Genomic DNA, 27,543 nt, shown 5'->3' on the forward strand with positions numbered 1-27,543 from the left:
AGACGGGGTCTCGCTCTTGCTCAGGCTGGTTTCGAACTCCTGACCTCGAGCAATCCGCCCGCCTCGGCCTCCCAGAGAGCTAGGATTACAGGCGTGAGCCACCGCGCCCGGCCACTCTCACATACTTTAATGCCTATGGACTCTCTTCCTTCCCTAGAACAACCTTTGGAGCAACTGAGGAAAACCTTTGACCATGCAAAATTACCAGCTGCTTGGAATCCTCTTGATGATCACAGACTCGGGAACTCGCAAGCCCAGGCTCATTTCCTGGGCCACCGTGTCATTGGCAACGCTTCCCACAACCGGCTCTGGGATCTGAAAATCGCTTGGCCAGAGCCTCTTGACTGTCCTGCTGTCTCTGCTTGGAGGGATCCGTTTGGGGCTGCACACACAGGCCGCACCGCAGGGTTTGGCTGAGCACGGACAGGCTTTTGAGTCATCACCTGGCCTGGGAGGAAAGCTACAAGAATGAGCTGAGGAAGAATGACACCACCGGGCACCTGTGGCAAAGGACGAGACAGAGGCGTGGTCCTTACTGCTGGGGAGATGCGTTCCAGCAAGAAGAGCCACGGTCCAGAGGGAAACAGAGAAATGCTGTACAGCTCTACAGAGGCGAGGCCCTGCCCATGGAGAGGCGACTCTTCCCTAGAAGGCTGCACCCCTACTCCACAAAAACCAGTGTCTGCCTGAGCCCAAGGAAGGAGGACCTTGAAGACCCTATGGCTCCAAGCACACTAGAAGGTCACAGGGTGATACTCACATGGACTTGGCAATGAAAATTCAATTGTTTTATTTTTTTTAATTTATTGCAAATTGACAAATAATTATACATATTTATGGAATATAAAGTGATGTTATATGTGTATGTGATGTGGAATGATTAAATCAAATTAATTAACATATCTATCACCTCAAACACTTATTCTTTGTGGTGAGAACATTTGAAATATGTAATACTGTACATTATTATTAACTACACTCACCATGCTGTGCAATGGATTTCAATAAACTTATTTTTCCTACTGGAAACTTTGTACCCTTTGACCAACAGCTCTCTTTTCCCCACCCACCCTGTGGATTTGATTGTTAACAGCCAAGAACAGACTCTGTAAAGGAGAATGTGCCAAAATATAACCATGCAATAAAACACCTTCTACTACCAGTGCTTAGTGTTTCTTCTCCTTCTCTTGGTTTGACAATTTTTTTCACTTTGTTGAGGTATGGACGTTACAGGGAATTACTTATTTATATCTGTTGTTATAACTTATCTGTTCCCAGCCCTTTCTGCTAAGAGCGAAGACCTCCCTGGCGTTCCACAGCAAGGTGTAGACAAGGGCAGTCTGGTTGCAGATCTTAGAGGATTTCACTGACTTCTGACATGTGCCAGTATTGAGGGGAAAGGCTGTGACTTTTCAAGTCCAGTCAACCCTAGCCCTAACACTAACCCTAACCCTGTCTACATTAGAGACCTCTGAAAGGGGCTGCTTCCTCAAGAAAGGGATGTTCATGATAATGGACACCAAGGGTCACTGTCTTAGTTTGAGTTCTCCTAGAAGCAGACCCTGACCCAAGGATTTGAGTGCAGGTAATTTATTTGGAAAGTGATCCCTGGAAGCACCAGGAGGGGAGCAGGAAAGGCAACAAGGGCGTGTGGGGACCCCTGGAGGCCTAGTTCCTCCCTCTGATAAGGTGCAGAAGCATGCTGACTGTTGGAACGCTCCTCTGGCCAGCTCCACTGCCAGTGCGCTGCTGTCACACCTTTGTTACTCTGAGCCTCCTTGGTGATCTCCCTGCTCCCAAACAGCTTTGTGTCTAGTACCAAAATCACTTTTCTTGAAGCACGTTGTGATCACGATCTTTCCCTGCTCACATATCTCTGGTGCTTCCTTGAACCTACGTGATGAAGTCTGAAGCCTTGGGCCGGTGTTCCAAGGAGGCACTGCCCTAGGAACAGGGGAGACAGCAGAGCCTGCCCCTGTGCAGCTGGTCGTGGGCTTGGGGATCACGCAATGACAGCAGGGTGTGGTAAGTGCTGCGGCAAGAGAGGTGGAGAGTGTTCTGAGAGCTCAGAGGAGAGGTGCCCGGTCCTGGGTCACAGAGGCTTAGGAGGCAGAGACTTGAGGTCATGCATGCAATCCATTCTCCCCTTCTTCCTAGCAGATCTTCTGCATTATCAGGAGTGGCGATGGCTGCAGCTAAATACCAGCATACTCCTTAGACTTTCTTACAGACAGAAGCAGCCCGTGGGAGGTAAGTGGAAGTCATTGGGGGTTCCAGAAAAGCCCCTTAAGGGAGTCTTATTCAATAAGAGAGCTGCCCCTTTCCCCTTGGTCTTTCCTACCTTCTGCAGCCTGGTTTGCAGGTGTGATGGCTGGAACTACAGTGGCCACGTTGTGACTATGAGGGAATCTTGAAGGTGAATGCCACATACTAAGGATGGTGAGAAGAAAGAAAGTGTTGGGGTCCTTGATGACCTTAGAGCTCTCAATCCAGTCCTGGGTTGATCACCTTCAGACTTCTTTTGTGTAAAAAAATGTAAACATCTTCTTAGTTTAAGCCACTCGTATTAGGGTTCTGTTATAGTCTAATCTGAATAAATGTAGTATCCCAGAGTATGTGCCATCTGAAGCATTAGCAGAAATTAGATAAGCAAACTGGGATGCAAGGGGGCTCCAGGGAGGGGTTAGAAGGACCAAGGAGGAAGCATGTTCCAGGCAGAGGGGAGAGAGTGTTCAAAGACCTGGAGGAAAGTGACAAAATAGTTGGGTGTGTCTGGGGCTAGCAGAGAAGGGGTGGAAGGAGAGGAAGCTGGAGATAGGAGCAGAGCTCAGACTGTGAGGGACCTTGCAGCCTTGTGAAAAGTTGGTCTTAGCCCACAGGTAAAGGAAGCGCTGAAGGATTGGTGACGTTGCACTTTAGGAAGATGCGGCGGTGCGGAGAGGGAGGGGCTGGATCCGAGGGGCAAGAGTGGAGGCCGGGAGACCCGCAGGAGGCGGCCGCTGTGGGCACACAGAGCTGCGACTGGAGTGTACTTGGCCGGCGGCTGGAGGGATGAAGCGTAATGGGCAGACTAAGATTTTAAAGCGGAGACTTCATGAAGTTGGTGTCAATGGGATTTGGAGGGAGAGGGCAGGGGGAGTGAGGATGGGGAAGTGTAAACTGAGACAGGAGTCAGGTGGGGTGAGATGGGGAGGAAAAGAGGTTGGGGCTGGTGGCGTGCAGCTGGGTGGGTGGCTGCGCAGAGCGGAGGCCAGTGCAGGCCACGGAGCGGCCCTGGCCTGGGAGTCAGACAGACACCCGCCAACCCCGCACCTGCGGGACGCCGCCCCCAGCCACGTCCTTGACCTCTTTGACTCCAGTTCCCAGCCTAAACTGGGGATGTTGTCAGCCAGTGCACGCGAGAGCCCTGACGCTTAGTAGATGCTCAATAAATGCTAATTGCATCTGGAACGTGGCTGCACTCGTTCCCTCAGACTGTGCTTTCTGTGCTCACAGCCAACGTTTCTCTCATTCGCCAAGGGTCTAGGGGTCAAGTCACAGCCCCCGCCCCTCTGCTCGGGCTCCAGGCAGCCCAGAGGAAAGAAGACTTTCAGACTCATGGCATCGTCCCTGTAAACTTGATCCCCGTCTTAGATGAGGGGCAGGAGTCTGGGGAGGTGGAGCTGCGTTACAAGCAGGTCTGCTGGCTCCAAGACCGCGCTCCTGGCTCTGCAGCATCCGCCTCTGCGAGGGAGCGGGTGGCGGGGTTAGGGACCCGGCTGTCCCCGCTCCCGCGCGCCTCCACCCCCGCTGCCACCCCGCCCCCGTGCCCGGCTCCCGCGCGCCCGCGCTGCTGGGGCGCCGGCTCTGCGGGCGGCTGCGGCTCGGCGGGGCAGGGCAGGCGCGGCGCGCTCGGCGGCGGCTCCGGAGCGCGGCGGGGCTCAGCCCCGGGGTGCGGACGCCGGCCCTCGCCCACCCGAGGCCGGCCTGGGGGGCCCGCAGGGCGCGCGGAGCGCCGAGTGCGTGTCGGGCGGGGCCCCGCATCCGGGCGCAGGAGCGCGGGCGCGGCGTGCCGGAGCGCCCCGCATGGAGCCGGCGCAGGAGCCGCCGGCGCGGGAGCCCCCCGCGCGGGCCCGGCCGCCGCCGCCCCCCGCCGCACGCCCCGCGCCCGCCCCCGCCGCGCCCAGGCCGCGCTCGCCCGCCGAGGCCGAGGGCCGCGGCCCCGAGGGGCTGCTGCGGCGATCCGGGTCGGGCTACGAGGGCAGCACCAGCTGGAAGGCGGCCTTGGAGGGTAAGCGCGGAGCGGCCCCCTCCCCCGGCCCGGGACCCCCGCCCGGCCCCGACCTGGGACGGGACCGAGCGGTCAGAGTCACCTTGGCCGCTCTCCCGGAGGAGGGAGGAGCGCAGCGCTGCGCCCCGGAGCATTCGCTGATCTTGGGGCAGTCAGATGCATTTCGTGGGTGCTGGGGGAGGTAACAGGGACCCCCTCGACGCACAGCCTCGACCCTACCTCTGCTGCCAACTGGCTCTTTGACCTTGGGAGCAAGCCTCACACTCCGAGCCTTAGTTTCCCCAGCGTGAAGGGGTCAGTTACTCTCCGGAACCGCTGAGAGGGGCACGTTGGGAGGGTGACCTGAATCTGCAGCCGTGAAGATGCTTTGAGCAAAGTCGCAAAAACTGTAGACCCCGGAGACAGCGCCAGCCCCTGCTGGGGGTGGGGAGGGGGTGGCAGTTGGAGGCCGTGTGGGGAGGGCACGGCAGGGGAGGGGTGGACAGTCCCTGAGAGGCTCTTCCTTGCAAGGTCATGGTGCCACCCACTCCTTCCAGTCAGACTGGCTCAGGGAGTGACCCCTGGCTGGCCATGGGGACAGTAACCAGAGTGGAAGATCCGTTTCAAGTTCATGAGTTCTTTTAGGAAACTCCTGTTAGCCGCAGCTGGTGGTGCGCTGTGTGGGAGACGCTGGAATGGGCAAGAGAGTGGCCGCACTCTAGATGCTTCTCAGCGTGCTCTTGGCAACCTGAGTCTGGGGGGCCAAAGAGTACCTGGACAGCATTACCTAGGGAAGCCCAGAGCCTGGATCACCTATCTTTAAGGAGAGGGTGTCAGAAAAGGTGGGCTTCCTGGAGTAGGTGACCTCTCAGGGAATGCGGAGCAGAGACAGAAGGGTGCATTAGGCTCAAGGAGTAATTCAGGCCAGGTGGCTGGAGCTAGCCTGTCCCATGTGGGGAACTGAACACCAGCGTAGTGGGCTGGGGGTGGGGTGGGGAAAGATGAGGCTGGGGGACCCAGACAGGGGGTTTGTCCTTGGACTGGTGGTGGTGCAGGCTGAGGAGGGAGAGGTGGGGACAGTAATATCAGCGTTTGGCCCAAAGGCAGCAGGTGGAGGTTATGGACTGCCTGGGTTCCTGCCAGGGACCTCCCTCTGAGGGCCCCCTGAGGGTCTCCTGGCTGTTCTGTGGGTGCCCCTGTTTCCTGTTAGAAGAGGGGAGCTCGTAGACCAAGTCTGGTCCTCTGCAGCTTGTGACCACATCAGCCCAGTGGCTTTTGCACTGGTCTCCCACAGTCATTCATTCTTTCTGTAAGCTCCAGGCACAGTTCTCGGCCCTGGGCACATCCCTGTCCTCGCGTATATCCCAGGATGGGCTGAGACAGTGTGGTGAGGTGCAAAGAACACGGTGTCTGGAGACTGGAGTCAGAGCCTTCACCGCTGTGGGCTGGCGGGTTTGGGGACTTGTCTGAGCATGAGTTTCCTTAGCTGCTAGGTCAGGCGGTGATTTCTACCTCTCAGGGCTATACAGACGGAGGCCCTGGAGTGTGGGCTGTATGTGCCTTGACTCTTCCCACCCCCTGCACAGAGCATCCTAAAGCCCGATGGGGGCCCAGGCCCAGCTGAAATCCTGTGACTGCTGGTCTGCCTGCCTTGAGTCCACTTCCACTCCGAACTGGAGTCGAAGGAATGAAACACCATCAATGGGACAAGGGATCTGCCAGTTGTGGGGACCCAGGGGCTTTGCAGCTCCTGCTTAGCCAAGCACCTGCCTTAAGAGAAATGGGATACTTCTTGGCTTGATGGACCAGAGCACCCCGAAGGGCTCTTCTCCTTTAATACCATGCGCCAAGTGTTTGCCAGGCACGCACTCTGGGCTGCACCCTGGGTTGGGGGCTTTCACAGCTGTTTCTCATTCAGTCCTCACCTCTCCCCTTGCAGGGCTTTGGTGGATGTTGCATCTATTTTCTAGATGGGGGAACCGAGACTGAGAGTCCGAGTGTCTTGCCCAGAGACATGCTTGGTCGCTAACATGAGAAACCCCTGCAGGGCATGCCAGAGGGCCTCGGACACGGAAGCACTTACCCTTCCCTTAGTGGCCAAAGACAGGGGACCATCGAATCCCATGTGCATGTTCTACAACTCTGCTTCTCAGACAACCCTGCCACCTCCGGGCTCGACAATTTTTTCCCTCCTTACAGGTTAAGTGAGTCAGAGAGCTTCTTAAATCAGAGTGCTGGGATTAGAGACCAGGTGTTTAAGACTCTCACAGATGAATAATTAGCTTTATAAATAGAAAGCCAAACAGAAGTTCCTCTCATCAAGTCTTCTCTCCCCGTGGATATGAACTTTTCCTTCCAGCCCCAGCCTGGGGTGACAGGCTGGAAAAGGTGACCCAGGACTCCAGTCTGGGTTCTGGAGACACTGGAGGAGATTCGAGATGGAGATGTTTCTGGCACTGGGCATGGCAGGGGGCAGAGTGGCCGGGGGTAAGCGAGAGGGGACAGCGTGATCCTGCGAGCCTCAGGCTATAGATTTTTTAGTGCTCACCGATTCTGAATTTTTAATGTTGAAAGTTTCTTGATTAGGCACAAACCCACAACTTCCTGATCAAAACCACACACATGCATTTAGAAAAGCCTCTTAAAAATTCTAAAATTACCAAACTCCAGGTTTGATAATTTTTAGCAGTCAAGATTGTGCTCAGCAGGCTGAGCTACCGGTGACGTGGAGACATCAGCCCTGGGCCTTTTTTGGGAAATGAGTGTGAGGATGCTGGGAGATTGTCTGGGCTTGGAATCAGATTTTTTTTCAGTTCCTTCTAATATTAGGTTAAATCACACACATTTAGAAACCTAAATAACCTGCAGGCCGGGCACGGTGGCTGAGGCCTGTGATCCCAGCACTTTCGGAGGCTGAGGCAGGAGCGTCACTTAGAGCCAGGAGTTTGAGACCAGCCTGAGCAACATAGTAAGACCCCTGTCTCCACCAAAGAACCCAAACAAAACCAAAATTCTACACCCTTGAACTCCATATAATATGAGCCAAAGCATAGTAGGGGTGATTACTGAGTTAGATATTCATTAGAAGTTGAATTGTATCCCCACCAAAGGAGACATGTGGAAGTCCTAGCCCCAGGACCTCCATAGTGTGACCTTACATGGAGATACAGTTGTGGCAAATGTAATTAGTTGAGATGAGGTTGGACTGGGGTAGGGTGGGCCCCAATCCAGTATGAACTGCTGTCCTCATGGTCACATGAAGGCAGAAACACACAGGAAGACACCATGTGACAATGAGGGCAGAGACTAGAGTGATGGGGTTGCAAGCCAAGGGCCTCCAAGGACTGCCAAGGACCGCAGCAAAGCACCAGAGGCCAGGAAGAGGCCAGGTAAGCTTTCCTACGGATTTCAGTGGGAGCGTGGCCCTGCCACCCCTTGATCTTAGACTTCTAGCCTCCACGACTATGAGAGAATAATATTTTGGTGTTCAAGCCACCCTGTTTGTCGTACTTTGTTAGGCAGCCCTAAGGAACAAATAGGACATTCTTTTGGATCGTGCGGCCCCGCAGCCATCCTCTGAGACGGTAGACAGTGAATGATGAGTGGGGACTCCCTCGCATGTCCTGTGTCCACAGTGTGGTGTCTAGAGACAATTATTCTTACCAAAGAATGAAGAAGCACCTTAATTCTGGTAATATTGGAGATACATGTGCAGATTCCCCTTTCCCATGTGGCCTTTTCTTCAAACTTAGTTTATTTATTTATTGCCCAGGCTGGAGTGTAGTGGCTCGATCATAGCTCCCTGCATCCTCAAACTCCTGGGCTCAAGCGATCCTCCTGTCTCAGCCTCCTAAGTAGCTGAGACTACAGGCATGTGCCACCATGCCCGACTAATCTTTTAAAATTTTTTTTTGTAGAGATGGAGTCTTGCTATGTTGCCCAGGCTGGTCTGGAACTCCTGGCCTCAAGTGATCCTCCTGCCTCGACCTCCCAAAGTTCTGGGATTATAGATGTGAGCCACTGTGCCCAGCCCAAACTCAGTTTAATTTAAGGCTGACCAAGGAGGTTGTCATTCAGTATAACTACATTTCCCTCATATGTTTTGAGTCCGAGTGGGTGCCCTGTAACCTACAAGGCAGTGACCCAGCCCTGGGTTTTAGGGCACCCAAAGGTGAGTAAAGCACAGACCTTACCCTACAAGAGCCCAGGGCTGCTAGCTACAATTACAACGATGGTACAAACAATCGCTTGCAGTTCAATAGACTCACCGGGCCAGGCGCTGTTGTAAGCATTACATGTTGAATTCTCATAAAGCTCTAAGAGGCAGATACTAGCATGACCTTGTTTTAAAGATGAGAAAAATGAAGCTAAGTAATTTTACAATTGAGGCTAAGTAATTTTACCATCAGCAAACATCTAGAAAGTGGCAGAGCTGGGGTTTGAACCAGGTGAAGGGGTTTGGGATGCTGTGCTCTTAGCTTCCGTGCACAGGGGTTGCAGTTGCAGAGCTAGAGAAGAGGACGGCAGGCGTGTGAACAAGAGAGAGGAAGGACGCACACACGCGCTTGCCACAGGCAGCCATTACACAGATCTAAGGGACTCAGTTTATAATGAAGCTGCCACCAAGGACGGCAAAGGAGACACAGAGAGAGCCCAGTTCTCCAGGGCAGGCTGGAGCCTCTGTCCTTACCATGTCTGAAGCCACTCACCTGGGACTCCTGGTCACCTGCCAGCAAAGACCTTGCTCATAGGAAAGACTCCAAATGTTTGTTGGACCTGCAGTGACGTCAAGATGACAGGCAAATGCTTCCCTTCAGAGGCCCACTAATACAAAAGGCCATCAGGACAACAAGAACAGAAGACAACAGCCACCAAATTGGGAGCTAGGGAGCAAATGGATGAGTAGTAACTCACTTTACCCCACTAAATGAAGTTCAGAAAGCAGAGGAGCCACCTGAGTCCCACGAGAGGACCCCCGAGGCTCAGGGTTGGTGGCAATGGGTGAAGATGGGGCTGAGAAGAGGAGGACAGGCTGAGTATTTCTTTAAGGAGTATTAGATCCCCAGTCATTATAGCCTCTCCCTGGCCTGGGCAGGAAACTCGAGGTGAAATCCCTCAAGAGAGGGCCTCTAGACACCAACACAGGGTCAGCAAGCAATTAAGTCAACATAGGCACATTGAATGCTGAGGACAGCCTCCCAGCCCCCTCCCCCAGTGGGCTGTACCCCTCCAGTAGAGAAGACACAAGAGCCTTCTGCTGGGACTCTGGTCCACCCAACAGGAAAAGTCTAAGGAGATTAACATTCAGAGAGCCTCAAAGACCAGTCCAGCCAGCAGTTAATAAGCCCCACTCATGGACTCAGAGGCTCCAACCAACTCTTTAGTCCTCCTGCCTTAATCATGGACAGATAGTCAAGGATCTCCAGACAACTAGGAGAGTCTATAACATGGAAGCTAGACGAACAGGGAAAAGGCAACTTGGAGGAAACAGAGACTATATAGGGAGGAATAAAGTTTCTGTCTACCTCTTCACCCCCTCTCCCCCAAACTGTCAAAATATTGTCAGAAAGAAGAGATGAGAGAAAATATTGCATCATTAAAACAAGAATAGGTTGTTTTAAGAGAGGGTATTCATGGAACAGCAGCAACAAAAACAAAAAACCTTGGAAATTAAAAATTTAATCACATAAATAAGTCAGTAGAAGGGTAGGAAGATTAGGAAGATAAAGTTGAGAAAATCTTCCAGGAAATAGGGCAAAAAGGCAAAGAAATAGTGAATAAGAGGGGAAAAGAAGGAAGAGAAATTTGGAGGACCCATCTAAGAGATCCAACATTTGAATACAACTTCCAGAAATAAAGCAGAAAACAGAGGGGAGGAAATAATTAATGATATAATGAAAGAAAATTTCCTGGAACTGAAAGACATGACCTTCCAGATGGAAAGGGCACACTGATGGCCTATTATAGTAGATGAAAACAGACTCCACCAAGGCATGGCAGGCATGCTGAAACCTTAGCATGCTGTGTGATAAACAAAAGATCCTAAAAGCTTCTAGAAAAAAAATTGAGTAATTGAAATTAAAAGGATCATGGGTGAGAATGGATCTAGACTTATCAAAAGCAAGACTAGATCTAAAGATAATTAAGTAGTACTTTTAAAATTCTGCAGGAGAATTACTTCCAACCTATATTAGTTAGGCCTCTGAGTTCATGACTCCAGGGGCACCATTCACCATGGAACACAGTGAGAACTGTTGCTCCTTGGACCAGATCAGTGCTGGTTCTGCCATACCCTTTCTCAGGCAGCCATTGGACCATGTGTCCACCAAGATGAGGGGGTAAACCAAGAAAGAGGGAAGACATGGGGGAGAAGGAACAGAAGAGCCAACACAGGAGAGAGGCAGAGAAACCCTCAGGCTGCTGGTACAGGGAGGGCTGCTGGGCTTAGAAGGCAATGAGTCAGATTGCAGCAGGTCAGAAGGTTCCATAATGCTTCTTTGAGAAGGTTGTTATGGACTGAATGTTTGTTTCCTCCCAAAATTCGTATGTTGAATCCCCAAGCCTTAATGTGATGGTATTGAGGAGGTGGGGTCTTGGGAGGTAATCAGGTTTAGATGAGGTCCTGAGGGTGGAGCCTCCATGATGGGATTAATGCCCTTATAAGAAAAGAAAGAGGCCGGGTGCGGTGGCTCACGCCTGTAATCCTAGCACTCTGGGAGGCCGAGGCGGGCGGATTGCTCGAGATCAGGAGTTCGAAACCAGCCTGAGCAAGAGGGAGACACCGTCTCTACTATAAATAGAAAATAAATTAATTGGCCAACTAATATATATATAGAAAAAATTAGCTGGGCATGGCCACGGCACTCACTCTAGCCTGGGCAACAAAGCGAGACTCTGTCTCAAAAAAAAAAAAGAGAAAGAAAAGAAAGAGACACCAGAACTTCCTCTCTCCACTCTGTGAGGACACAGTGCGAAGGCAGCCAGGAAGGAGGCCTCACCAGAACCAACCATGCTGGCACCCTGATCTTGGACTTTCAGCCTCCAGAACTGTGAGAAATGAATGTCTGTTGTTTAAGCCCCCATCCCAATCAATGAGATTTGTTATAGTGGCCCGAGCTGACTAAGACAAAGGTGAGACAGAATTTCTGATTAGTCTCATCATCAAAGAAGAGTTTTGGGGCAAAATAATGATAAGGACACAGAAGACTAAGAAGAGGAATAGAAGTGCATGATTAACTAACAGGAAACAAAAAGTTCTGTAGAAATGAACAGATTGTAACACACTGCATGGCTTTGCTGGGAACACCATTTGCCTTGTCCTAAGAAGATAAACCAGATTATCAACCTAACACTAAGCTATGGTGTTGAGAGGGCCAGGGGTAAGTGGTCAGTGTAGGATGCTAATGCAGAGAGAATTAAGTCTCATTATAGAGGGAAGTCAATAAACTCTATCTAAAATGGAAAAGCCTAGAACTATTGACATACATCTGGCATTTGAGATTTGGAGGTAATACTGAAAGAGTCAGCTAAAAGAGTTGAAAGTGGTAGGCCGTGGGGAAGGGGCAATGTCATTATTTTTAATGAAGCCTTTTAGAATTTCTTGATTCTTTAAATTTGTGGTTTTCAGACTATCCTTGATGAAGGAAACAGGTTTCTTTTCCAAAATCCTTTGTAAAATGCAATACAAATGAATAACTAGAAACAAAATCATGCACTTGGATGTCAGAGTAGCGGTGAATTGCTGCAAATTCTTCCTCTCCATGTTGGTACTCACATAGTGACGGATGAGTGACAATTGACAGGCCAGCACTGGGCCATGGAGTACTCTTTTCATCTATGTCTGTACATAACTGTGACTTTTTTTAAAAAAACAAAAATAAAAAAGGGATGCACGACAAAGTAACTATACTTAACTGCACACTTAATGGTTAAGATGGTAAAAAACATTTTAAAAGGGAGTTCACACATACTAGGATAGCTATAATCAAAAAAATATAATTACTCTGGCACCAGTTCTTGGAAAAAAATGCAAAACAACAAGTGTTGGTGAGGATGAGGAGAAACTGGAACCTTGTCCATTGCTGGTGGGAATGTAAAATGGTGCAGCTGCCATGGAAAACGGTTCGGTGGTTCCTCAGAAAGTTAAACAGACCCATCTGATCCAGCAACTCCACTCCTAGGCCATCTGCCCAACAGGATTGAAAGCAGGGACTCAAGCAGGTATTTGTACACAAATTCACAATAGCCAAAAGGTGGAAACAACCCCAGTGTCTACCAACAGAGGAGTGGATACACAGAATGTGGTTAAATCCATACAGTGGAATATTATCCAGCCTTAAAAAGGAATGAAGTTCTGATACATGGAGCAACATGGATGAACCTTGAAAACATGCTAAGTGAAAGAAACCAAGCACAAAGGACAAATACTGTATGATGTTCCTAGAGCCGTCAAATTCATAGAGATAAAAAGTAGAAGGGTGGGTGCCAGGGGAGAGGGAATGGGGTGCTGTTGTTTAGTGGGTACAGAGCTTCTGTTTGGGATGATGGAAAACTTTTGCAAACAGACAGTGATGATTGCTCAACATTGTGAATGTACCTTAATGCCACTAATAGTATACTTAAAAATGATCAAGATGGCAAATTTTATGTTATATATATTTTTTATTTTTTTGAGACAGAGTCTCACTCTGTTGCCCAGGCTAGAGAGCTGTAGAATCAGCCTAGCTCACAGCAACCTCAAACTCCTGGGCTCAAGCAATCCTTCTGCCTCAGCCTCCTGAGTAGCTGGGACTACAGGCATGCACACAATGCCCGGCTAATTTTTTCTGTATATTTTTAGTTGGCCAATTAATTTCTTTCTATTTTTAGTAAAGACAGGGTCTCACTCTTGCTCAGGCTGGTCTTGAACTCCTGACCTTGAGCGATCCTCCCACCTCGGCCTCCCAGAGTGCTATATATATATTTTTAAAAAATCTTAAAAATACCTCATGCCTTAAATCTGAAAGGATTCTTTCATTGAATACAAAATCCAAATGCTAAGTGATAATAAAAAACATAAACAAATGAAAATTAAAAGGGAGAACCCAGAGGATCAGGAAGAGGAGGGATGGAGTAGAGGTGGTTGAATATCAAGAGGTATAGGTGGAGGAGGAGAACTTTGGGAGCAAAGATCTAGGGGCAGGGCTGCAAGGGCTGGATGAACGGGTATTTCCAGGAGTCTGACTGGCTGAAACCTGGGTTCAGGTAGCAAAGCAGCAGGCGATTCAAGGCGGACAGCTCTGCCTGTCACGGGAGAAGTTTGCGGGCAGCAGGGAGCCCTGCGGGGAGAGTTTTAAGTGGGGGAATCACAGCGTCAGAGCTGCGCTCTAGACCAGCAGTTCTCAAACTCCGGGGGGTCTCAGAGTCACCTGGAGGGCTTGTTAAAACTCACCTTGCTGGGCTGCACCCCCTAAGCGTCTCACTCGTGGGGCTGGAGGCTGGCGGTGGGCGGCAGTTGAACCCCTCTCTCTTCTCCGCAGACACCACCACGCGTCTCCTGCTGGGCGCCATCGCGGTCCTTCTGTTCGCCATCCTGGTGGTGATGAGCATCTTGGGTGAGCGTGCATGCCAGGCCCTTTATGCAGTTCCCTGTGCACACCCTTTGTCAAAAGCACCTCTAACTAGGCGAAGAAAGGTTCCAGACAGCCCAGGCTTCTGTGGGGGACAATGTAGAAAAAATATAGTGTTGGCTGTGGATGGGATTTTAGCCTAAGATAATATACTCACACCTGGGAGATGCCTGAGATACTGAAAGGGTTAAACAAATAAAAAAGGCGAAAACTGCCACTAAGGACAGGTGGGGCTGTATGAACAGGGAATGTGGCTACTTTTAAGGGATTCGAGTCAAAGTATGAGGTGGGTCCTGAAGCGTTTGAAAAAGTGATTTCAGTGCCTCTGTCCTTAATCTTTGAGGAGTGCTGAAGACCAGAGGTGGATTTCTCAACATGCGGGGAAAAAGTCCCCAACAACACCTGTTCCTACCAAATCTTTCCCTGTGGGGCTTATATGACAAGCAGGAGGCTTGTGTTTAGAAATGGATATGGCAACACTGGGGCCAGATTGGGTTCCCCTGGAATAATCTCTACAAATTAAATCAGTCTCTTTCCTTTTACTGTTTTGCTAGGTTGGGAGGCCAGGGCAATGTGCAGACATAGCACATTGGGATTTCAATAAAACACAACAGTTTCTTAGGAGATCCTTGTGGAGAAGCAGTTGAAATGGTCAATATTCCCAAGTCCACTTGTATCTCACTGAACAGATGTGCCCAGGAAGTGGCGATTAATTAACTGGTGTCCACATGGCTGTAGATCCCTAGGGGCTTGGGTACCATAGGGCCTGTTCTTGACTCGGTCCTGGTCTACATTTTAATCAATCACTTGTGTGAAAACAAACAAAAAATATGCTTATGGAATTTGCAGCTGATACAATCCAAATACAGAGTTCCATATGACAGATGGGGGGAAAAATCAAGATTAAAGTTTATTTTTAAAAAACTCACATGATGAGCCAAAGTGAATGATTTAAATGTGGAAGAAATAAACATAAGCTTCTGCATTTGGATTTTAGAAGAGATTTTCACACGTTCTGGACACTGGGGAGACCTGGCTTGGAAACAGATCATATGAAAACAATCTAAGACTGTGGCTTAATTCCTTTTGGCAAGGAGGCCCTTTGAGACTCTGCCGGGAGCTCTGGGCTTGCTTCCCAGAAAAGTGCACGTATGCACACAGCCACGGAGTCTGTGCATTAAAGCAGCCTGCAGACTGGAGAGCCCATGACACCTGGAAGACAGCATTGTGGTCACTCTTGCTGCTGGTAGAGCCACATCCGATGTGCCCCAGTCTGTCCTGGTGGCAGCGTTTCAGTGGCAGTGTGGGGACACTGCGGTGAGCAGGCCCTGCCAGGAATCATGAAGACATGGCAGGGGAGGCTGGTGTCCTTCAGGTAGGAGGTAGAAAACAGAATGAGTTTGCTTCTGGGTCACTCCAGAAGGCAGATCCTAGATCAGTAGGTCTAGGTAACAAGAGGCCAGGTTGGGACTAAATATTAATATTTCAAAAGAACTTTCCAGCAGTTCAGCGGTGGAACAGGCAGCCTTGTTAGCTAACAAGGCGTAGTTAATGAGAGCGGGCAGTCCTTCCTGCAAGTGGCTCCCACCCTGGCTGGAGAGAAAAGGCATGTGGCTTCCAGGTCCCTTCCCAGTCTGAGTTTCCAGGGTCCCAAGCCTTGGGAGTTCAGAGACAGAGGAGGTCCTAACCCAGGGGCTGACCTGCTGTCACCTGCCCTCGTGGGGAGGTGCCTCCCAGCTTCCCCTTCCTCATTGGTTTAGTCGCCAACCCTTTACCTCCAGGCGCTATGAGAGGCGCTTACCTGTGAGGAGGGCACCAACATCAAGGCAGGTGGAGGGGACCTTGGGAAGCAGAGGGGGAATCTGGGGGACAGGGTGGTGGCCCGGCACGATGGCAAAGAGCCTGTCTCTCCTCCCCGCAGCTTCCAAGGGCTGTATCAAGTGCGAAGCGCCCTGCCCGGAGGACTGGCTGCTCTACGGAAGGAAGTGCTACTTCTTTTCTGAGGAACAGAGAGACTGGAACACGGGCAGGCAGTACTGCCACACCCACGAGGCCGCGCTGGCTGTGATCCAGAGCCAGAAGGAGATGGTGAGTGTGCTGAGGTGCGGGGCAGGGACCCTCAGCACCGCCAAGTCTAAGGGGACAGCCATACCCCGTGGACTCAGGGACCCCTGTGACATGTCCCCAGAGCCATCCAGCCACTGCACAGCCATGGGGTGTGCAGGTGGACCCTGCAGGCTCTGAGAAGGTCACTGCATGGCTCTAGTTTCCACTTCTATTGTCAAGGACACTTACTTCAATCCAAGGCTATTGGCTTTCCTAAACTCAGCACTGTAAAGTGTAAGAATTACAAACGCACCATGAAATGTAAAAGTATGTTGTCATTTCCCACTGCTCCAAATCAGGACATGATTTCTCGTTTAACATCCAAAACACATTTGTCGATACAAATGTGTTAAGAAACACAACTGATGAGCCCGTTGGCCATTTTGGATTTTGAGGTCAACAGTGGTGTGGCAATCCAAAATAGCAAATAATCTAAAACTCACTTCTGTTTGTCTCTGATACACAATACCATGTCCCCCTTTTGCAGAGAAAGTCCCATAAGCATGTAGGTAGAAGGACAACTAACCTGAGCGCTGAGATTTGTCCCAGATAACCCATCCACTGGGCAATCCCCAAGCTTCCTGCAAATCAGGAATGCTGGGCTGCTGGGCCGCTGGCCTGGGAGGACAGCCCTGCGCAGGCTTCCGGCCCGGTGGGCATGCACACAGGACCAGGCGCCCTTGCGGGCTGCTGGAGCCACCTGCTGCAAGGTCAGGGAGCAGCTCCCAGCCAGGCTCAGGCCCTGCGAGTGCTGGGGGTTCTGTAACCTCGGCTCTCACTCTCGGGATGCAGTGAGATGTCAGTCATCTTCCTGGGGCCTGTACGTCCTGAGAGCCAGGATCTTGCAAGATGAGGTTTGTCTTGGGATATGAGAGCAGTGAGGAGACCGCGTCGGACCCTGAGGTTTCCCTCTTTCCTCCGTGCAGGAATTCATGTTCAAGTTCACACGGAGGGAGCCCTGGATTGGACTACGCAGAGTCGGGGACGAATTCCACTGGGTCAACGGGGACCCGTTTGACCCGGACACGTGAGCTGAGACTTCATCTTCTGGCCGCCAAGCTTAGAGTGGGGAGAGCCTAAGCCCTGGGCACAGGGGAGAGAAACGCGTGGCTTTGTGCTCGCTAGAGATGCTAGTCTCTGGGCCCGGCGCCCTGTGCCAGAGGCCCGGCCCTGAGGATGGCTTTACTCTCTCACGCCCGGAGAAGTCCAGCCTGGCTTGGTGGCTCTGCTCCGTGTAGCTATCAGAGCTCCCTGGCGGGGATCTGGGCTCTTTCCCCGACTGACGCCCTCTCGCCGCAGCAGGGCTCATGCACGCGAGGGCGTCCCTGGATGCCCTCACCCTATTGGCCAGAACTCGGTCACCTGACCACATCTGGGTGGGGGATGGGAGATAGTGCCTCTGTTCTGGGCAGACACGTGCCACCTAAGCATTGTCGCTATGGACGAGAGGGGCTCTGAGTACACGTACCCATGAGCATTCTGGCCACACTTTCTTAGTGAAAGCACCTCTTGGTGCAGGGTGGCACTGCTGAGGTGCTGGCGGTGTGCGCAGCGGCGGTGTTGTTTGTGTGGCCAAGCGGTGTGGACCTGAGTGTGCGACTGCCCGGTCTGGGGTGCAGTGTGGGGGCCACGGTGGTGGGGGTGGCACGTGGGTGGCTGTGGCAGTGGGGGTGGTAGTCTAGGCTTAGGGAAATGCAGGGAAGTACATGCAGGGGGACGAGAACCTCAGCTTCTAGAACAGACCCTGTGTCTGAAGGAACAGGCTGTGAGGTGCCAGCCAGAAGCGGGGCACGATGCTAATCTGACGATGATGACACGTGGGTGTCCCAGGGCAGGAATGCAAGCGGAAGGACACCTCACACTCCCAAACCCTCCGGGTGGCCAGACCTGGCCCTCTCATCTGAGGCTGGCCTAGGCAGTCAGTCCCACGGCTGCCCCCTGGGGCGGAGGGCCGGGTGACCACACTTCTGTCTCCTCCGTGCCTTTGTCTCTGGCACTCTTCATCTCTGCTCCCTTGTTCTCAGAGCCTCTTCCTTTTCTCCCTCCCTTTCCTGCCCCTGTCCAGGTCTGTTCTTAGAGCTGCTCAGGAGGTCTTACACGTTCTGCCCCTCTCCTCCTTTCTTTCTGGAAGCTTCCTGCTCTCAGAGCCCTGAAGGCTGGGGTCCCTGGAGTGCTGGCCACCTGGCCACCGAGGGGCCTTTGGCCACATTTCTCTGACACTGCAGAGGTCTTGCCTCTGGCACTCCCTCTGGGGTCCTTCTGACACCCTCTCTTGTGAGAGCCAAGCCCAGCCTGGGCAGGGATGTGAGGTCAGGGTGGACTAATGAGGCTCAGAGGACACCCCCACCTCCACACACACACAGGTCCTCGTGTGATTTCGAGGAATGCCTGGGCAGCACAGCTGTAGTCATACGATACTGAGGGGATCCAGTCCCCCCCACCTGTGAGGGTAATTCAGCATCTCTCCCTCGCTCCTGCTAGACTGAGAACTAGACTGTGTACTGCAGGAGCTCGGGAGCTGGCCACCTGGGGGACGGTGGGGCACAGACACAGGCCCTGAGGGGCTGTGGCAGCAGTGCCTGCGGTGCAGGCAGGGTGGGCAGAGGGTGGTCCTGACCTGGGTGTCTTGGAGCCTGGGGCGTGGGAGCCGACCCTGGAAGAATGTGGAAGCAGGATGAGGAAGTGCAGGGAGTGTCCAGGAAATGTCTGTGGGCGTCCCCAGGGTGCACTGAGTGGAGAGACAATGGATGCCCAGCTAGAAAGGTCTGTTGGGAAGAATGTCCTAGAAGGTAGCTCCAGCAGTGAAGAGAGGGAGGGGCAGGCCACAGAGCTGCCTCGCCACCCAGTGAAGGGCTCAGTGTCCCAGGTCCTGAGTGCCTGGCCTCTTCTCTCCTGGCCACAGGTTCACCATCTCAGGCCTCGGGGAGTGTGTCTTCGTGGAGCCCACCAGGCTGGTGTCTACGGAGTGTCTCATGACCCGGCCGTGGGTGTGCAGCAAGATGGCCTACACGTGAGGTGGGCACCTCCTCCCAGGCCCGAGGGAGGTGCCCACTCTGAGACCTGCCTCCAGTGGGAGCCACCTGCCCTCTCCAACAACGCAGTTGGGGGGTTGCCTCCACCCTGGGCCCCTCTCCCAGGCCCTGGAGCACTGAGTCCCTGGCTCCTGGTCTCCTCTGTCCCCAGGCAAGTCATGTGGCCCATATGCTAAGTAGTGTAGGCATCTGTCCCCCATACACACACATGCACACGCTCATGCACACGCTCGTGTACACACACGCAGTCTCCTCTCAAGTTCAGAGTCCACCCTGAGCCACCCACAAGTGCTTCGTCACTGCAACCCTGGTGCTTTGGGGGACTGCCACAGGTGGTATTCCTGTTGGCACAGCAGCCCTGCATTCCAGAGGTTGCTCTCCTGGTTGCCAGGGGAGGTGGCAGGGACAGCTTTGCCCTCGCCTGGGCCAGGCCGGTCCAGGGCCCTGCAGGTCCCCTGCATCCGCCCTCCCTGCCCTGCCCGGGGTTCTCAGGCCGGGCCCCTGCTGTGTCCGTGGTGCTGTCGTACTGGTCACTGATGGAATAAAGAGATGGTTGGTGTCCAGAGAAGTCTGCTGCCGTTTGTTCCAGGATCATAGCTCGCTGGAGGGACGGGGAGGGGCCACCTCAGAGAGGCACTTGTTCCTGTGTGGCAGATGTTGGTGTGTAGGAACCGAAGGTAAAAAATACACAGCTTACACCCTCAGGGCATTCTTTAATGTTGCCATCGGATGAGGCTTGAGAAGTTAAGTGGTTTCCCACATTTTACAGTGATAAATGACAGAGCCTGGATTTGAACCCAAATATGGCTGACTCCAAAGCTATACTATCTATATTGCCTTCTCTCTTCATGCCTCACTGGCCTGTGATAACTTGAAACCCGTGACAGTCTCTTCCCACTCAGCAGGGCTTCCTCCAAGCATCCACTTTTTCCTTGTGGTCTGGCCTTTTATCTGTCAACAGTTGGTCTTACAGACAGCCCCAGTTCATGAGACTGGTCTGCCACAGATAAAGATTCTGAGAGGACCACTGCAATAGAACTCAGGAGGATGTTGGAACAGAATACAAAAAGACATAAAAGTGGATGTCAAGTGGTTTCTTTACCAGGGTACCTCCAATCTGGCATTGTTTTAGAAGTGGCATCAAATGCAAAGTATCCTCGTAGACGAAACTACGTACCTTCTATAGATCACTACATGCAAGGCAAGCATTTGAAGAATGGAACTGGAGAATCTCACGGTCCTGGAGGACTGTCCAGCTCCCAGCTCTCTTTCTTCCTCGTAGAGTGAGGATTATGGCTGTTGCTGAACAGCAGATAGTTTTCACCCTCAAGGAGTGTGACATAGCGTGTGGGTAGCCATGGGGGAAATATGGTTCCCAAAAGGAAGTCTGAGTGGTCCGCACTGGATGTAAAATGTGCGAGGTGGGTGGGGAAAGCGCCCAAGCCCCCACCTTTAATGCCAGGTACCGGCAAAGAGAGGGACTGGATGTGGAAGGTAAAGATCGAGAGGATACCCATGCCTGCTGGTGTGTGTGACATTTACACTCTGCCCTTCATGTGCGCTCTGTTCTCATGCTTATTCAATATTTGCCTAAACTTAGCTACTCTAGCAAACGGCTAGAAAACACATATAAGCCAGACTGTCAGGCAAAACCTCACACCTGGCTGTTTGGAACAGGCGGGGGCATGGCCTCCGCCACCCAGCAACATACCCTAAAGAATGGGGAGCTTTGGGATGCAGGAGCATCTGTCCCTAAAGGCAAGCCCCACTGTGACCACCACATGCCAAGGGAGACTGCCACTGAATCATTTCGTGGTCTTCCTCGGCTCCGCTGGGAAGGAGGCGTGTGAGTCTGGAATTCCGGCTCCTACTCATCTCAGTCAAAGGAACAACCGACCATTTTATTACCCGGCATTGAATATGCTTGAGGGAAACGCTGACAGCAGTAAGTCTGTCTTTGCGCTTTAGCCTTAAGTGCCTTTCCGGGAGCGCTGGTGGCAAGCTCCTCGTGCACAGCGGCACTGCAGTCCCCTTGGTCGCGCTCTCATCCCACTGCACGCAGCGTCTCCTTCCCTTCCCATTTCCACACAGCGTGATCCCTGGCAGGGCACTTCTAATAAAAAAACAATAAAATAAAACGGATGGTGGAAGAGTTCTGAAATTCTGCCAAAATCTTCTGCATGGATTTTTATGTAATTTGAACCTTGGCTGGGTGGAATTTAATCCAAGTTCAAGTCCTGGCTACATTTAGGGTTTTGCTGGTATTCTGTGAGGACTTCTGGCAGGCTCTGAACTTGGAGAGCAGAAGGGTGGGCCGGTGGGGGAATGGGGGTGGGCTGAGTTGTTCGTTCATTCGTCCACATAGTTCCTGGCCATCCACTGTGTACCCGGCCTTGTAACAGATGCCGTGGAAACAGGAATGAAAGATAAATCCTTACCTGCAAGAATTTTTAGGGTTTTGTGGAGAAGAGAAATAAGGAAAGAAATGTTGACAGTATGACCTGATGACCAGAGCCACCTCCTCAGTCAGGGGTGTTGAGACCCTGGCTGGTTCTTGAAAGCATTTAGGAGGCAAGTGTGAAGGAATAAAAGAGGGAGGGGACGCTGGAGGGGAAGAGCTCTAGGGGAGAGGAAACAGGTGTGGGCAGACCACTGCGGGGTTTGGGTGGGTGGGGCGGGGCATCTCTGCCCAGCAACCTGGCTGTCTGGGTTGCTCTGTGGGGCCGGGGCCTGGGGGGAGTGGTGCTTCCGGCAGCCACAGGAGGCCTGGCTGAGGCTGGAGTCCTTGGGTCCCTAGGGTTCTTGGTCACTCCCTAGCCCTGGGAGCAGAGAGGGTAGAGGAACCCGAGCCACAGCAAGTGGGCAAGACGCAGAGGGCTGAGGGTGTGGGGGAAGAGGGGTGACAGGAAGGCGGGGGCACCTGGGCCAGCTGTGGAGGGTACAGATGGGAGGCACAGGAAACCGGGGGCCCAGCGCCTGGAGGGCACCAGGCCCCAGAACACAGGAAATGGAAGCACGATGTGGGTGCCGGGTAGGGAAACCAGACCCCTGTGCGTTGCTGGTGGCAATGTGACACGGTGCGCCTGCCATGAGAACAGTATGGCGGGTCCTCAGAGAGTCAGTCACAGTGATGAAATTAAGAAGGAAATGAAAACATTTCTTGAAACCAATGAAAATGGAAACACAACATACCGAAATCTATGGGGTACAGTAAAAATATAGTTGAAAATAATGAAAAAAAAATATCAATACAAAAAACCCAAGGATAAACAGAAATTGGCCTGGGAGTTCAAGACACAGTGTTTTCCACTGGGCTTTGTGTGTGGGCGAGCGGTGATTTGGAGAAGACAGAGCTGGGTTTGCAGTCAGACTGATCCAGTATTTAGCAGACAATAAATGTTAAAATAACTTTTTAAAAAGGTAACCATAGAATTGCCATACGATCCAGCAATTCCACCTCTGGGTACATACCCCAAAGAACTGAAAGCAGGGATTTGAACGGATTCTTGCACGCCAGTGTTCATGGCAGCATTGTTCACAACAGCCCAAAGGTGGAAGCAACCCAAACGTCCACCAACAGGTGAGTGGATAAGCAAAAGTGGCACATACATCACCAAATGTTATTCAGCCATAAAAAGGGATGAAATTGTGATATAACAGGAATGAACCTAAAAACATTATGCTAAGTGAAATAAGCCAGACACAAAAGGACAAATAGATCCTGCTTATATGAAATATATAGAGTAGGCAAATTCCTAGACACAAAATGGAGAAGGGTGGGTGCCAGGGGATGGGGGGAGGAAGAAATGGGGAATTGCTGTTTAACGGGTTCAGAACTTCTGTTTGGGACAATGAAAGAGTTCTGGAAATGGATAGTGGTGATGGTTGTACAGCAACACGAATGCAATTAATGCCCCTGATTGTACACTTAAAAATGGTTACAATGGTAATTTTATGTTATGTATATTTTACCATACTTTAAGAAAAAAGAGTGTCAGAAAGCTGGGAAGCCCAGGTCTAGGAGGAAGGGGCATTTCTTAGGCTTCCAGAGGTGGAGCAGCTATGAGGGTAGGGCTCTAAGGGGCCATGATGCCATCAGCTCAGGTGGGGAAGGACAAGGGCCCTGGTGATGGACCCAGGAGTGAAGAGGCTGCCGGACACCAAGGTGCTTGGTGAGAGGGCAGGGCCTGGTGCACAGGAAGGCCACGCCCCATGCCCAGATCCGGGAGGAATGGCAGGAAGCTCCTAGGAGAGCAGATGACAGCCAAGCTTTAGGCCTCGGGGATGGAGTTTGGGAGTAGATGGGGTTGGAATGGCTTAGAGGCGGCAGTGGGGAGGGCCTGGAGGTTGCACAGGAACTGATGGTAAAACGATCTCAAGGCCCCCGCTCCATAGCCCCACACAGTCATCTCTGCAAATTTTCAGCGAAGTTGTGGGTTCCAAACATTTTCAGAGGCATTAAATAATTTCTGAAGGGCTAAATCACTTCCAAAATATGTTACCTGTAACAATAACCTCCTTAGGGTTATAACCGGTCTGGTTCTAGGATGAATAAGCATGCCAGGCAGGGTGTACAGTGATTCCAAACAGTTTAATGTAATTCCAAGACAAAGTGTGATTACATTTCTACACATATACAATATGCATATGTGAGTTTACAAATTTTAATTAATAAGTCGTTTCACCTCAGAGACCGAAAAAATGATCAAAAAGAAACTGTGAGTAACAAGCTATAACATAGTTCACCACAATGGGACCCCCTTTCTCACCCTACAGTTAGTAATATTACAATTAAAATAACTATATTCTTCTATAATTTTTTTCTGTTAAAATCATCTCATAAATTTACAATGCTATTATTAGTTTCCAAGACTAATATAAATTCACTCCATTTTTCTACAACGAAAATGATTAATTTAGAAGCACACGACGTCATGATGAAAAACACAAGCATTTTAGTAGCAAGGACTTGATCAGTTAAGAATTAGTTTTCTTGTAAAACATTCTAAAGCCAAGTAAAATATCCATTCTTATAACATACCTATAATATGAGACTAAGGAATAGGTTACATATAGGTCTACAACACGTTGGTTTGTCTTTTAAAAAAAGTAGACATTTATAAATAAAAAAGAAAAGAGGGACAATTCACATAGGAAAAAGAGGTACACGAGAAAATACTGTTGCACGCAATAATTTCCACACAGATTAACATGGATTAACACTTTTTATTACAGAAACCGTAAAGTGAAGGAACACAACAGACCAGGGCTACCATAGGGTTGTTCGGATTGAGCTGAGATGACCTGGTAGAGAAAGATCTAGGTAAGATGACCCTGGGGAGGGAGCCACGTTCCTTGAACTGGCACTGAGTGTGGCCAGGTCTCTTCTTCCCTGTTCTCATCGTGGGGAGTGAGTCCTTCTATCCAGAGTGTCCTGAATTCGTGGGCAGTTGAAAGGTAAACATTTCTACAGATCCGTTCTCTTTCCATCCTAATGGATACCATTTTTGGAAACATGATAGAATCTCAGAGGCTGCAGCTCAATACATGTGGTCAAAGCAAAATGGGATGGAAAATTCCAGTCGTTCTGATTGGTCGGCCCCCTCACCCACCTACGCCCTTGACACTGGGGCCCAGGGGGCAAGCGGTGTGGCGCCCCGAGGGCCCAGGTGGCTCCGCTGCAGCGAGGCGCGGCCTCTGCTCATCTGACACACGATGCTGACTCCAACCTCGAAAGAGCTCCTCTTCCTCCTCCTCCATAAAGCTATACTTCTCCTATCAGAAATTTGGTTTGATATATATACACAAACATATATATCAACATCTATATCTATACAGTGATTCTACTAAACTAGAAATTCTGCTGCCCCAAAGTACGACTTTTTTTTTGTCTACTTCATTTGGTTAAAAAAATGGACACAAAGAGGATGAAGAGATGCTTTGGGGGCCAGAGGTGACTGTGCCCTGGACAGTCCACAGAAGAAAGGTTTACATGAGCAGGAACCCAGATATGGGGAGAGTGGCGGGGTGGGGGCCACCCGACTTGGAGATAGCCCGAACAGGAATATCTGCTTTGGGGGCAGGGGTGGTGGGGTGGGGGGTGCTTTATATTCTATTCAGAAGTCACAGAAAGCTACCAAGGGTGGGCACAGTCAAGTCACTTTTCACTTCCCAAGTTCCTCCTTATAACCTGAGCCGAACCACTCAGACAACAGCAAGCGCTCCACTGCCCCTTCGACCCAGCAGGCCACCGGCTGGCAGGGAGGCAAGGCCACCGCTCTCAAGGCTAAGTGGGCCTGGCCCTCCTTGCTGGTTCTTGAGCTTCCTGGGAGTCCTAGGGGCCTGGGATAGAGCTGTGGCGACAGCAGGGCTGAGGCAGAGGCAGAGGGGGCCACGGGGACAGTGACCTAACGCAAGGAAGGGGGTGGCGCCAGGAGAGAACTGTTCAGAGGTCGGTTGAAAGGAAACTGGTGAGAGCAAAGGCAGAGCCATTTTTCAGATACAATACACTTACTTTCCAAATGAAACTAAAAAGTCAGTTTCTATATTTCTAGTTTTAAAAAATATGGGTAAGCCCCAAAGACAGTGACACACAATTCATTTGGTTAATTCGTGTAGAGGAAAAAAACTACAAATAGGGAAGTGGGAGTATGATGGGGGGGGTGAGATGAAAAATACTTCACAATAACATTTCAAACAAAAAGCTGTCTAAGAACACACGGTCAGTGCAGTTCACAGGGGAAAAGCAAATGTGTGATTATTGTTATTTAAAAGCTCCCTGGTCCCAGGTGTTTTGCAGTTTGCTAAAGGAATGCCCTTTAGGTCACAGCAGGTCCTCTGCAGTTTGCTTGTGGCACAAGAAAAAACAAAAAGTGAATCAAAATTCTTAGGGAACCTGGCATCTCCCCAGGCTGTTCCTTCAGGATGGGGGCCCATTCCAACTCTGAAGTGTCCATCGCTCTTGTCACCACAAACCTGATGTCTGTTCAGAGTGGGTCTCAGGGGACCCTGCCGAGCTGCCCTCGGTTCCCCAGCCCCTTCCCGCTGAGCGAGGCTTTGATTCTAAGTTTGACAATGAGTAAAAAGTAAACATAGCCTTTTACTTTTACAATGATTTTGTTTTAAAGGAGAAAATGAATAAGTGACAGCAGATATACGAAAAACCCAGCTAATGACCGTGGACATAGGGGCGTGTGGTCCTCCCCTGCAAAACACGGATCAAAATATCACCAGGGGCCAAACTGCACCGTTGTGGCCAGCTGAGTCCCAGTGTTTTCTACTGCATGGTGACTGGAGGTCAGTGGATCTATTAATAAGTTAAATATTCAAATCAAATCAGTTCTCGCTGCCTCTTCCAAGATGTCAAAGAGAAGGCCTTGAAGATGAGTGTCGGTACAACACGGCATGAGAGCTTCACGTCCGCCCAGGCTCTGGGCTCACCCCCTCCCACTCACCGTGGACTTCCTTTCACATTCTCTTGAGATCACAGGGACACCAACGGCATGGCGGGAAATGCACGTGTTGGGCTGCAGAACAGTCTGGGACGAACACACCTGCCTTGGGGAGACGCGGCCTTCAGCTAAAGAGGCAATCGCTGGGGTTTGAAGATGTCAGTTATAAACAGAAATTTTCTTTAAAAAGTACCAGTTTAAATGTAAACTATAAAACACTTGAACTATAAAACGTAGCCAGAAATATGCTTAAGCATCCACAGTCAGTTATTTAGATTACTCATTTAAAATGTGACTCTCTTGATATCTTAGAAGGCCAACAGCATTTTACAGTAGCTAGAGACATATATACTTAACATGTTCATTTGAACATCACATTTGAGTACAACACACAAATAATAATCTCTTCCTTGGTTCAATTTTTGTTGTAAAGATTAACTATTTTCAGAGTTCACTTAAGCAACAACGACCAGGGTGTGCATTGATCATTATTTTCAGCCCACAGATAATTCATAGTCTTTAAATCCCAAGACCAAGCTGGCTACATGATTTCAAAAAAGGCTAAAACCAGGATGAATGCCCACATTTGAGGTAATTATTGCCATTAGGTCACAGTTTGTATAAGATAATGTATCTAAAACCTTCTAAAAAAATCTTTAGGTGCTCCACCAGAATTCTAGAACACCTAACTGGAACCAACCAGGATCTTGAATTCTGATTAGCTGGGTTTGCTTCCAATGGATTTAAAATTCTAAAAGATTCTAAAACTTGTGTAAACTACCTAAGAATTTAGGACAACAAGCCTGGAGCCAGTCAACAAATACATTTTAAAAAGAATAAAAGAAACAAGAAACCCAGCCAAAACAATTGAGCAGATACTTCATGATGAATGATAGTTTTTTAAAAAAATTAGAAATCTAGTCCTAAAGCATTTCTAAATTCTTGCCATCCTTCAACCAAAATAAAAATGCATCTATATTCCTATTAATCTCATGCCAGGGCAAGAGATATTCCTTCCTTGTATCATAAAGTTGGCTAGCTTTTTTTAGTTTATCTAATTGTTGCTTTCCATTTCTTTGAGAAGGGTGTCTATCTCA

The 27,543-nt window shown here is 50.5% G+C and overlaps 2 protein-coding genes across 5 annotated transcripts in view; one reads left to right on the forward strand and one right to left on the reverse strand.

Annotated features, from left to right (window-relative positions):
* The first annotated feature begins 4,191 nt into the window (after positions 1 to 4,191).
* Positions 4,192 to 19,557, forward strand: CLEC2L (C-type lectin domain family 2 member L). The gene is made up of 5 exons (XM_020289960.2): positions 4,192 to 4,270; positions 13,768 to 13,842; positions 15,779 to 15,945; positions 16,890 to 16,990; positions 18,866 to 19,557. Exons 2-5 carry the CDS (start codon positions 13,830 to 13,832, stop codon positions 18,975 to 18,977), a joined length of 393 nt encoding a protein of 130 aa, XP_020145549.2. The 5' UTR covers positions 4,192 to 4,270; positions 13,768 to 13,829; the 3' UTR covers positions 18,978 to 19,557.
* Positions 19,558 to 23,567: 4,010 nt separating this feature from the next.
* Positions 23,568 to 27,543, reverse strand: part of HIPK2 (homeodomain interacting protein kinase 2) — a 191,796-nt gene continuing 187,820 nt past the window's right edge. For all 4 annotated transcript variants that reach the window (XM_076006652.1, XM_076006651.1, XM_076006654.1 and 1 more), the window contains exon 17: positions 23,568 to 26,552. In XM_076006652.1, the coding sequence (XP_075862767.1) occupies positions 26,463 to 26,552 (90 nt within the window). In that variant the 3' untranslated portion in view covers positions 23,568 to 26,462. The remainder of the gene's footprint in view (positions 26,553 to 27,543) is intronic.

This window comes from Microcebus murinus, chromosome 9 (genome assembly GCF_040939455.1).
Source record: "Microcebus murinus isolate Inina chromosome 9, M.murinus_Inina_mat1.0, whole genome shotgun sequence".
In the NCBI taxonomy this organism is placed as follows: Eukaryota; Metazoa; Chordata; class Mammalia; order Primates; family Cheirogaleidae; genus Microcebus; species Microcebus murinus.